Genomic DNA, 12,901 nt, shown 5'->3' on the forward strand with positions numbered 1-12,901 from the left:
TTTTCATTTTTTTTTTTCCTATTGTTTATCCTGTTTTGTTTAGTCTTTAGTCTTTATTATTTCCTTCCTTCTGCTAACTTTGGGCTTGTTTGTTCTTTTTCTGGTTCCTTGAGGTATAAAGTTAGGGTTCATTTTTGAGATTTCTCTTTCCTTCCTTTCTTCCTTACTGGATTCTGGGTTATTGTTTTGTTTTGTTTTAATTTTCTGTTTTATTCATTTATGAGATTTACTTATTTATTTTTGAGAGACAGCAGGCTGTGGGAAGGGGCAGAGAGGTTAGAGAGAATCTCAACCAGACTTTGTGCTGAGCGTGGGCCCTGATGCAGGCCTTGATTTCATGACCCTGAGATCATGACCTGAACTGAAACCAAGAGTTGGACATTTAACTGTCAGTGCCACCCAGGTGCCCTCAAGATATTTTTTCTTTTTTTTAATGTAGTATTTACCAATATAAACTTCCCTATTGGTACTGCTTTTGCTACATCCCATAAATTTTGATGTGTTATATTTCTGTCTCCCAAGTATTTTTTAACTTTCATTCTGATTTATTTTTTTATCCACTGCTTAAGGATATGTATTGTTTAGTTTTCATACATTTGTGAATTTTCGATTCTCCTTTTGTTACCAATTGCTAGTTTCATTCCATTGTTGGTGGAAAAGATACTTGGTTCATACCAAATCTTCTTAAATTTGTTAAAACTTATTTTGTGACCTAATATGTGACATGTCCTGGAGAATGTTCCATGTGCAGTGAAGAAGAATGTGTATTCTGCTGCTGTTGGGTGGAATGTTCTGTATACATCTGTCAAGTTGATTTGGTCTGTAATATTACTCAGGTTACCTGTTTCCCTGTTGAAATTCTGTCTAGATTTTGTTTTCTTTTTTCCCTTTTGTTTTATTTTTTTCAGTGTTCCAAAATTCATTGTTTATGTACCACACCCAGTGTTCCATGCAATACATGCCCTCCTTAATACCTACCACCAGGTTCACCCAACCCCACCCCCCCTCCCCTCCAAATCCCTCAGGTTGTTTCTCAGAGTCCACAGTCTCTCATGGTTTGTCTCCCCCTCTGATTTCCCCTAGCTCACTTCACTCCATCTCCCAATATCCTCCATGTTATTCCTTAGGCTCCACATGTAAGTGAAACCATATGATAATTGACTCTCTCTGCTTGACTTACTTCACTCAACGTAGTCTCTTCCAGTCCCATCCATGTTGATACAGAAGTTGGGTGTTCATCCTTTCTGATGGAGGCACAATACTCTATTGTATATATGGACCACATCATCTTTATCCATTCGTCTGTTGAAGGACATCTTGGTTTTTTCCACAGTTTGGTGACTGTGGCCATTGCTGCTATGAACATTGGGTCTGTCTAGATATTTTATCCTGTTTGATACTGGGGTATGTTCTGATGTTGGGTGTATATACCATTCTTACATCTTTCTGATGAATTGACCGTTTTATCATTATATATTGTCCTGTTTTTTGCCTCTTGTCAGTTTTTTACTTTTTTAGATATCTTTCAGTTATATTTGCATAGAATATCTTTTCACTTTTACTTTGATCCTCTGTATGTCTTTTTAAATCTAGAGTGAGTCTGTTGTAGACAGCAGATGGTTGGATCTTACTTTTTCTGATCCATTTAGCTACTCTGTCTTTTGATTGCTGACTTTAGTCCTTTTATATTTAAAATAATTACTGATAGGGAAGACTTACTGTGTCCATTTTTTTATTTGTTTTTGACTGTTTTGTAGTTTTTTGTCTCTGTTCCTCCTGTTGTTTTCTTGGTGGTGGTGGAGGTGATTTTGTTGTTGTTGTCGTTTTTGGTTTTTTTGTGACATGCTTTGATTCCTTTTCCATTTCCTTTTTTTGTGTCTTCTATAGGTGTTTTCTTTGTGCTTAGCCATAGGTTTTAAATAAAACATCTCATAGTTTTGACAATCTATAATAAACTAATGGTGCTTCAGAACTCTCTTACATGTCTCGCCCTTCTACATTTTATTATCAATATCACAAATTACGTCTTTTTATTGTGTACTTTATTAATGTATTTTGTAGTTATATTTATACATTTGTGTTTTAACTTCTATACTAGAATTAAGTTACTGTTTTCATTTATTCTCTAAGTTATTTTCTCTTAGAAACAATTTATAGAGTTTAACATTTGTTATGCACACTTTTGTGACTAAGTTCTAAACTTGTTTAAAAATTACTTTAAAACTTTTCATGATAAACTTCTACATAAGTTGAGTACATCTAATAATTTTTTTTTGTTGTTTAAACAGAATTTTGAGAGTGATGGTCAGCCATATAGAAGAATATATTGAACCTATAGTTTTCTGAAGAATCAGTTCAAAGATCCAAAACATACAAAAGGTAATGAAAAGGTTGTATCTTATAGTTTATTTTCAGCAAAATATATAAATGTATCCATAAACGTATTTTGACATAATAATTTAAGGAATGTTTTATTTTAAAATTTTTCCTGTTGTATGAATTTATTCCAAATGCTTATCATATCAGCTGTATTTAGATGCTACTTTAGATACTGAGAATCCAGTGATGGACAAGACAGAAGCTGTCCCTGCTCTCATTAGGATTGCATTCTAAAGGGAGGGAGGACAAATAATAGACAAACCAATGAAACATTTGTAGTTCAGTGCAGAGAGTAAAATGGATAATGTGATAGAGACTGGTGACTGCTTTCATAATTGAAAGAAATGTGAAATATTTGAAAGCTCTCATTGAAGAGGAATAGTTCAGTTAAGATCTGAATGGCAAGGATGTGCCAGCCCTGTGAAGATCTGAGAGAGGAGATTTATGGGCAGTAAACAAAAATGACCATGGAATACTTGAGGAACAGAAAGGCAAAATGTGACTACAGTAGAATGAGGGGAAGAGCATATGGAATTTAGGTTGAATAAGAAAACTGGGAGAGGAGCAGATTTATACATTTGTAGAAATAGTGTTCTGTAAGGAAGTGCTTTGTAAGAAGTGCTTTCTTTGTAAGAAAGTCAAGTGTTCTCTTTTGCTCTATAATATTTTAGATACCTGTAAAATTTGTAGAAATATCAAAGGTAGTTGGATATAGGACTCTGAAGTTGAGAATCTGGTCTAGGGGTATGGATTTGGGATTTATTGGCATAGAGAGATACTTAGAGGAGTATGTCTGGATGAAATTATCTAGGAAGTGTACGTAGATTGGGAAGGATTTAGCCTTAGGACATACCAGTATTAATCAGAGGAGAAGGAACAGCCAATGAGATGGGTGAAAAATTAGGAAAGTGTTCTGTCACAGAAGGCAAAAAAAGAAAAGTAACAAATGCAGAAGTGATCAGTTACATCATATGCTACTAAGAAGTAAAATAGAGAGTAAAGCATCCATTAGATTTGGCAGCCTGAATGTCTTTTATAACTCTAATAAGAGTGAGCAATCTCAGTGGGATTGTGTGAAGGTGAAAGCCTGATTAAATTTGATGAAGAGAAAATGGGGTATTTCCAGCTGAAGATGGCAAAAAATGCAATTAAGTTCTATTTCTTCTTGAAACTCCATTAAAGCTAAAGAATTTTTTTTAACAAAAGATAGAACTTCATAAGAATAAAGAGAAGGGGAGAAAAAACAATTACAACAAAATTTTGGAAGCTGAAAAGTGAAAGGAAGTGTGATATCTATCTTAGAATCCTGAGCCACCTGTGAGAATGATGAGAAATTTTATGGCACTGTGGAACCTCTGAAATGTCTGGAATTGAAAGCATGCTTTACTTCTGCAAAGGAGTAAAAGTGGGACTAAACACAGTCCGATTTGTTGCCAGTCTAAGAGGTGATTATATTTTATAGATCTTTTCTTGACCTTGGAATTCCAGGCAACTATCCCATCACTATCTTAGCAGAAGGCTAAACATTTATTCTCTAGGAAAGATAAAATAGCATGGTTGAGAATGGGATTACCATATTGAAAGTAAAGAGATTAAAAACTTAGGCTACCAGATTTTTATAATTTTCAGTCAGTAGTTTAGAAGATTCTTTTCTGGAAATTATAACCAGCCTAAGAGAAAAGATCTGAAGATACAGACTCAAGGAATTTCTCCAAAGAAATAATCCAACCTGGTATCCCTGCAATTAAGTTGATAGTCAGAAGCCCTATCACACAGAGCTTCAGGGATCCTTTTAGACCCCACCCTTAAATGAGCTGGTGGCCATAGATCACTAAACATTTTAGGAAAACCTCTTATGTAAGAGCCAAATACCATGCCAAAAGAAAATACCAAGTTGGGGGCCAGCAGGCCGGTAAAAATTGAAACACAAAACTGTTGTTTAATAGTTTCAGAGAAGTAAGAGGAGATGCTAAATCCATGAAACATGAAAGAAAAAGAATTACATTAGAAATGAAAAACTCAGTGGAAGAGTGGAAAAGTAAACCTGAAACTTTGAGAGTAAAGCAAAGTTAAATGGGAGAGAAAAAAATAAGAAAATTGGAGCAACTGTCAGCATATCCAGTGTTGAAATAATGGGAATTCCAAAAAAGGAGAAAAGAGTAAAATAGGAGAAATGAAGAATAGAGACTGATTCATCAAACTATCCAGAATTAGAGGACGTAAGTTTCCAAGTAGAAAGAGCCTATAGTAAGAAAATTATGGAAATAAGTCCAAAATAGGACATATCACTGTTAAATTTTAAAACACAGGGGAGCTTCCAGAATAAGAGAAATAGGTCACATGTAAAGATCAGTAATCAGAAAGGCTTTGGGCTTCTTGAGAATACTCTGGACACCAGAAGAGATTGGAGCCTTCATAATGCTAAGGGAAAACTTACTTCTAATCCAGTATTCATTATGGAGCTAAACTGTTGATTAAGTACAGACTAATGACAGTTTCAGACTTGTGATATCTAAAAATACTTATCTGCCATGCCCCCTTTCTTGGGGAGTTATTGTAGGAGGTACTCAACACAAATAAAGAAGTAAACTGGAAGGGATGAAGCCATAAGGTAGAAGAAACAGAAAGTGCACCTTATGTAGAAACCCAGGAAATCACCAGGAAGATTGTGAGTAATGATCCCGGGATGATTGCTGGTTGCTGTTCATGGAGAACATCCAGTCCCAACAGGAGTAGGTTAGAAGGTATCAAGATAAATAGGTGTGAGATTACATTGGTAGAATGTGTAATGTGTTTGGAGATACTAAGAGGAGATTTAGACAGGGAAGAGTTTGAGGCTAAATTGGCGATAAGTTTATAGAAAAGTAAGTCAGTAATAAAACAATGATTAACTCTAGGGAAAATTATTTAGAAAGGGAAGGCAATTGTACTATGCTGTATGGCTCAGCTGTGAATTGCATTTAGAGATCATAATGTTAATTGAATATAACCACCTAGCCAAAATTATGGTACTGGGAATTTGGAAGGCCGTTATGCTCACCACTATACCACCAACGCTGGTACTGGGAATTTGGGCAAATACGCACATATATGAAGTAAGGATGGGGAATCAAAGAAAACTAAATTCGTATTTTTCTTAGTGGAATTCAGTGAGTTATGCCTGAAAAATAAGACTTTTTTGAGAGCAAAAGGAGACATTTTTATAATTACATTGGGACAACTTGAATTATTAGCATTGTGTAGGTACCCTCCCTGAAACAGAAGGAATCAAGAAGTCACAAAATAAAGAATATTGGCGCATTAACTGCCAGAAGAAATAGTTTAAGAGGTGAAAGTGGTGAAAAGTGGGAAATGGGGATCATAGGACAGAGGATTTCTGATTTTTTTAATAATTCCTATAAAACTTTGTGGCCACTTTAGATCTGAACATGTATACAGTGGTGAAAATAAACACTGCATTTTAAAGGAAGGGAGAGAATGGAATTAAAGATGTTGGAACAACAATTGTGCTGTGCCACACAGTTTTCCTGCGAGAGGGAGCAAAAAAGGAAAGGTAGTACCTGAAGGGGGTTGGTGTGTCAAGGGCGGTTTTTTTGTTTTTGTTTTTTTTTTTAAAGGTAAAATACTAAGTTGATAATCAGAAAAATCCATTTATCAAGAGACAAGTTCATGATGGAGGAATGGAAAGCCTTGAGAGGTGACAGCATATGGGATTCAGAGGACTAGTATTATGTCAGTAGATACTGCACAGTTTACTTGTAATATAGAATGTGTTATTTTATGCATAGGGATTCTTTTCCAAAGATGGATTTCCAGGCACTGAGATTTTCTGTTAATTATATTTAATGTTGCATGCTGAATTAAAAACATATCTGCTTCTGTATTTGGCAAAGTTTGAATGTTTTATAATCATGTTTTATGATCATGACCTGAGCCACAATCAAGAGTTGGAAGCTCAACTGACAGAGGCACCCAGGTGCCCCAAGCAAAAGATTTTTAAGAATAAAATTTGATCCATATTAGATTATATAGTTGAAATTCCATGCTGTGTATAGGGACATTGCTTATTTTTAAAAGCTGAATCCTTAGAATCCATAGAATAGAAAGTATGACTCGGGATAGTTTTTTTCATACTGAAAATGTGAGGCCTCGAGTGGTTCTAAAACAAGACCTTTTGGCTGTTCCACCATTACCCTGTGTTTTGATAAAATTAATTTGGCACCATTTAAAGAAGTTAAGAGGAGTCTTCTCATAGTTGGCCCTAGAGTATTTAGTTGGGCCTATTTCACTTTTCCCCTTACCTTAACCTTAACTATATCCTGTCTGTCACTTGGCTAGAAAGGGAAAAAAAAAGATCTTGGACTAGACTGGTAGAGAAACATAGTCTATGTCATTTAGTTAGCAGCACAATAGATGTTTGGAAAGCATATTGTTAATGACATTAGTAAAATAGCCTAATAAAGCATCGGCCTGTATCGTCTAAACCATTTTGGGTTCAGTTATGATGGCCCTTGAGATAGTCTAGGCCCTAATTCTTGGGGTCTTTTTTTTCTCCTAGTTTGTCATATTTTCTACCTTTTGGTGATTAAAGAAGCATATATTTGGTGCCACTTAAGGCTCAGATCTGGCCTTTTAACTTGAAAGTGAAACCGTTCTTTTTTTAAATCACCCAACTTGGCTGTTACCTTTGCACCGTTCTTTTTGTTCTAGTGATAGAACCAGCCTCTGTCATTACCCTGATAGGTTTGTCTCTTAGACCAGAGAGTTGTGCTTGGGTCATCTTTAAAGTCTCCTCTAACTCCCAAATTGTGTAATTCCACGCTTCATCTGCTGATGTTGACCCAGATACTTAAAACCAACATTTTATCTCGTGTTAGTTCTTTTTAGTTTTACCTCTGACTCCCCATTAATTTTCTTTTAAGAGCTCTTAGCCCTTTGCAGTCTCACTTCTGTAGCCATTACCACATGGGCACTGCAGTGTCATTGAGCAAGGACCATTCCCTCGCTCCTTCATTCCTGTACATTTGAAAACAGTGATAGAACAGTTCAGACTCCCATGTTCTTAGGACAACTTTCATCTCTTCTCACCTAGAGTACCACCTTAATTTATAGTATTTTCTAAATTTTAAACAAAAGATATAATAAAGTAGAATTCTCATGCTTCAAAATTGTTAAGGTTTTTATTAGCGTTGAGGTGGTTGTTCAATATTTGATTCGCAGCTATAGGATATGAGTATTTTGTTAGAATAAAACCTGCCTTACACTTTATAAAAATTGTAGAATACAGGATGACAAATTTTAGGCTTATGATTCCATTTTAAAGTAGTAAATCTTAATTCCTTCAATGTAGGTATGAGACTCCTTATAATAAAGCTCTTTCCTCCCTTTTTTTCTCTTCTCTTCCTTTTCTTTTTTTTTCCCTTTTCCTTTCATTTCTTTTCTCTTCATTCATTTCATTTTTCAGTAATCTCTAAACCCAGTGTGGGGCTTGAACTTCTACCCCGAGACTGAACTGCATGCTGTACTGACTGAGCCGGCCAGGCACACCCTAATAAGGCTCTTTTCTACTTGTCTTACCTTCACCCTTCTATCCACTCCTATTCTCATTTTATGCTCTAGTAATTAAACTTTAAGTTGTAACATGACTGGATTTTTCCCTAAAGAAAATGCTAACCCTTCAGTCTCTCAAATAGGGTGCTCCCTTGTCACACAAAGGCCTGTGCCTTTGCAAATTGCCATTCCTGTGGCTTTCCAGCCTTTCACATATTACCTTCTCTTGTCCTCTAGTCTGTTATTTCTCATACCCAAATGGTCATAAAAATCACATAGGGACCATGTTAAAGTGTAGATTCTGTATGTACACATACACATACCAGGGTCTCAGATGATGCCGTCGCTGATGGTCTCTGCACCATATTTTTAGTAACAATCTCGACTACTTGACAAATTCATTGTCATCAAGATTGTTTCCTCTGACTCCTCTCTGTAAACCTTCATTATCCTTTTTATTATTCTTTAGGTATCTGTCTCCCTATTCAATTGCAGATTTTTGCCTACAGGGACTTTGTGTTTTCTTGTTGTATTCCTAAAGCTTAGCCTACTGTTTAATAGAAAATAGGTTTTCAACAAATATTTGTTGTTGATTCGATTTTTAAATTAAAGAATAATTGACATACAATGTTGTATTAGTTTCAGGTATAAACAGTGAGCAATTGTATACATTATACATGCTCACCATGGTAAGTGTAGTTACCATACAATGTTACTACAGTATTATTGACTGTGTTCCCTATGCTGTACTTTTTATTCCCCTGGCTTATTTATTTTGTAACTGGCAGTTTGTACACCTTACTTCCCTTCACCTAGCTCACTCATCCTCCCACTCCCCTCCACTCTGGAACTATCAGAGTTGTATTATGACTCTGTTTCTGTTCCGTTCTGTGTTTTAGATTTCACATATAGGTGAAATCATATGGAATTTGTCTTTGTTTGACTTATTTGATCCAGCATGATACCCTCTATGTTCATCCATGTTGTCAAGATTAGCAAGATTTCATTCTTTTTATGGCTGAGTAATATTCCACTGTACACATACACATACACACAGCATCTTCTTTATCCGTTCATCTGTCTCAGTGGGCATCTAGGTTATTTACATATCTTGACTCTTGTAAATACTGATGCATGAACATAAGGGTGTATGTATCTTTTTTTGAATTGTAGCCTATTCACAGTTACATACTCTAATTAATCTATATACTAAATATTAAGAGTGACCTTTTTTACTGCTTTATGATAGAAAATGAATCCTCAATTTTCTTCCCCTGTGTTCCTTTTTTTAGAAGGGAGCCTCACATTTGCCCCAGTTCTAGGTATTTGCTTGAAAATAATGTTTTAGCCTTGGGTACAAACCAAAACATTTGAATTCTCTATGATAACATACAGTGTTCCTCAGTATTGCTATGTTTGTAGAAATAAATTTTTTGAAAACTAACGACTGTTTATTTTTCCTTCCACCCAAGGAGAAGTACAAATGTCTACCACAAGACGAAAACGTAATATGTTATGTTGTTTACCGTAAGCTGTAGTAAAATGAGCTCAATTGTTGACAGGTATGTTTTTAGAGACTCTTTATTTTGAATCCTATAAAGCTATTTTAAAATTATTATTAGAGTAGTGGTCTGTGTCATACTGATAAAAAGAGTTTCGTATTTAAACATAATTCCTATTACACTTAATTTCCATATTGAGCAAACAGAGTGTAATAGTAAGACATACTGATACTGTCTGTAGCCAAAGTCAGCAGCATATAGTTTATGTCCCAAACAGATCATGAACTGTAATTTTGAGTGTTTGGTCAGAGCTGCTCTGAAAGAAATTGTGATAGTCGCAGATGTTTCCTTGGCATCTTATGGAATCTTCTATCTCCTTACGTCTTTTTTTTTTCTCCTTATTGCTGCTGACTCCATCCCTTTAAGTGTTTTAGCATTTGTGATTGATAAGTGGTAACTTAATTAGGATTTTATTAGTTAAAATTACAGTCTTTAAATCATACTCTCACGAGTAGGATAAACCTTGTTTCTTTGATTTTAAGACTTTTGTTTGTTTATATTTTAACACCTTTGACACTAAGATTCATCTTAAAATTGCCTTATCGTAGTTTAATTGGTAGCATTTTTTCCCCAATGTGATGGCATATAAAATACTGATAAGTCTTTATAAAGATTAATGGTGTTTTTAATTTGATGAAATACAGTAACATATTTTAAGCTCTTATTCTTTGACAGATCTTTGTTGTCGAGTACTTTTTATATGTTATTTTATTTTACTTCCCAGTAATGCCATGAGATTTTGCAACTGAGGAAACAATAGGTCAGGGAGGTTGAATAACTTGTTTAAGGTCACATAGTTAAGTGCTGAGCTGGGTTTAGGACCTGTGTTGGTCTGTCTGACACTCAAGTTTCTGTATTTTTATTATAGTGTACTGTGTGATTCTTCCGTAGGGGATTCTTTAAGAGTTTTGTAGCTAGAGTTGTATACAGAAGTGACCTTTGACGTCTGGGGCCAGCCCGTCTCCCTTTCCTGTGAGATAAACAGTGAAGATACATACTCTACCAGAACTTAAGACCTAAGGGGCAAGGAGTTTCCTTAGAGAGGCCTGCCTGCAGCACTGCCATATATTTGGGCTATGCCATATTTTCAGGTGGGCTCTATGTGTAGTTGTCTCCTCAGAAAGGATGTTCCTTCAGTGCTCCTAGTGGTTAAATATGATTGTGGTATTATGCTTCTTGATGATTGCCAATTCTCATTCTAGACAATATGACATCTAGAGACAACATCATGTTCAGACAGAAGCAGTGATTCTTAATATGAGTTAGTTATCTCTGGGAATATCATGAAAGTTACGGACTTTCTCCTCAATAATGTGCATATACATACAAAAATTGTCATAAATTGCAGTGCACATATGGAACCCTGAAAGTCCAGACATGGAACTATCTAATATAAAATTTGTAGATATTCTCAACAGTGGGTCCAACAGACACCATATGTGCCTTTGTTGGCCTCAGAAAGTTGTGTTTAAAGTAGTGAATAGTGAATTCATATAAAGGTCACACATAATTATTTAATATCACTACTTAGGTTAAGGAATTAGCCACCAGTGCTCTTGATTTTATTTGTTAGAATGCTGTTTCCCTAGATCTTCCCATAACCAACCCCTTCTTGTCACTTAGATTTCAGCTTAAATGTCTGCTTCTCAGCAGGTCCTTTCCTAACCACTCAGATTAAAGTAACATCACAGTAACTAAAAAATCACCCCTTTTTAAAAAATATAAAACTTGTCATCATATATTTCCTTCTTGATTTATTTTGTTCTACTAGAAAATAAGCTGTAGGAGAGCAGGGATTTCTGTGTTAACTGTTTTAATGTTCTGTAATCATGTCCAGAGCAGAGCCTGGCACATGAGTATTAATAAATATTTGTCGCATGAATCAGTAATGAATGAATTGTAGTAATATAAGTATATATAAAAGCTAGATACTGTGATGTTTATGAGTGATTTGTGGCTTTATAACATGAATGTCTCAATTTTTTAAGCCATGCTATTATAATTAAAAATAATTTCAAATGAATCCTTTTATATAATGGCAAATACACTGACTTTCTATAGTTCTCATTGATTATTACCAGTTTGAAACAAGGTATTAACCTCTGATTAAATTAAATTCTGGTTTAGCATGTTGTATGTATAGTACATAAGTAGTTTTGAAGTTCACATTTGTGATAAACTTTTAAAAAATGTAATTAAACATGGATTAACTTTAGTTGTTAGAGAACAGGTGAGCAGTTAATTCAATTTGAATTTGTACAATCCTTTAACTCTACAAAAATCCTAGGATAGAACTGATTTGATTCACATGTCATTTTGAAATTGCTGTTGCTCAGTGAGTTTGCTCTTATTTTCTCTATCCACTTTCTTTTTTCTTTTAGAGAAGATGGTAGTATTTTTGATGGGTTGGTGGAAGAAGATGACAAGGACAAAGCAAAAAGGTAGTTCAACTTAAGATGTAAAGTAGTAAATAAATAAGTAAATGTAAAAGTGAGTAAATAGTAAATCAGTGATTTCCGAAAGCTGTCTGCGTTAAGAACTTAGGTATATTAGCAAGGTGCAAAAACTTAGAATATCAATATGCATTTTATAATTTAAGTAAAAGTATCCAGTAAAAGTGCTCATCTCATCACATCATATTATGAGTATATAATATCTATAAGGCATCACTAAGGACGTTAACTTTCATCACTCGGCTAAGGTAGGGTGTGCCAGATTCACCATTATAGTTACTCTTTTCCCCTTGACTTACTCTGTTCTTTGGTGGCAAGTTATGAAATGTAGCCTACCTTCAGAGTTGGGATGAAGGGAATTAAGCTCCACCTCCCATAGGGAGGGATATCTATACACATTTGGAATAATTCTGTAAAAACATTTTCTTCCATTTTTTTTATGTCTGTAGGAACTCATCGGTTTATTTTATGCTTTAGGTTATATACTCCATGCTTTTTTATTTTGTGGCTCAAATTGTTTCAGCTTTGGCGATCGGGAGTTCTTTCAGGGCCCCTGGGACCTCCACGTGCCTCCATTCTCCCAAGAGAGGGGAAGGTAGACAGCGGGGAAAGGGAGAGGAGAATTGTTGGAGAGATACCCTCAAATAGGTGAGGGAATGGGATCTAGGGCCATGGTGGTATTGATAGGGGCTTCTACCTTAAATAGGCGCGTGGGCAGTTAGTTATAGTATCGGGAGGGGGAGAGTCCAGGTAGCATTATAGCAAAGTTTGTAGTCCCTCAGAGTGAGTAGTAAACACTTTCTGGGTTTTTTCCCCAGCTATGTTGAAATGTGTGGGTGCTTAGAAGGGTAGATGTTGTTTTATACATACATATATATATATATAAAGATAAACATGTAATAAGTAATAGTTCTTACATGTCTGTATTTAGCCAAAAAAAAAGGGAGTGGGGATACT

At 35.2% G+C, this 12,901-nt stretch overlaps 1 protein-coding gene across 1 annotated transcript in view; it reads left to right on the plus strand.

Moving 5' to 3' along the window:
• CLOCK (clock circadian regulator) overlaps window positions 1-12,901 on the plus strand; it is a 119,099-nt gene that overhangs the window by 51,093 nt on the left and 55,105 nt on the right. Inside the window, 3 exon segments of the mRNA XM_082728680.1 lie at window positions 2,289-2,379; window positions 9,402-9,491; window positions 11,873-11,932. Of these exon segments, the coding sequence (XP_082584806.1) occupies window positions 9,445-9,491; window positions 11,873-11,932 (107 nt within the window). The 5' untranslated portion in view covers window positions 2,289-2,379; window positions 9,402-9,444.

Source organism: Mustela nivalis (assembly GCF_964662115.1).
Source record: "Mustela nivalis genome assembly, chromosome: 4".
In the NCBI taxonomy this organism is placed as follows: Eukaryota; Metazoa; Chordata; class Mammalia; order Carnivora; family Mustelidae; genus Mustela; species Mustela nivalis.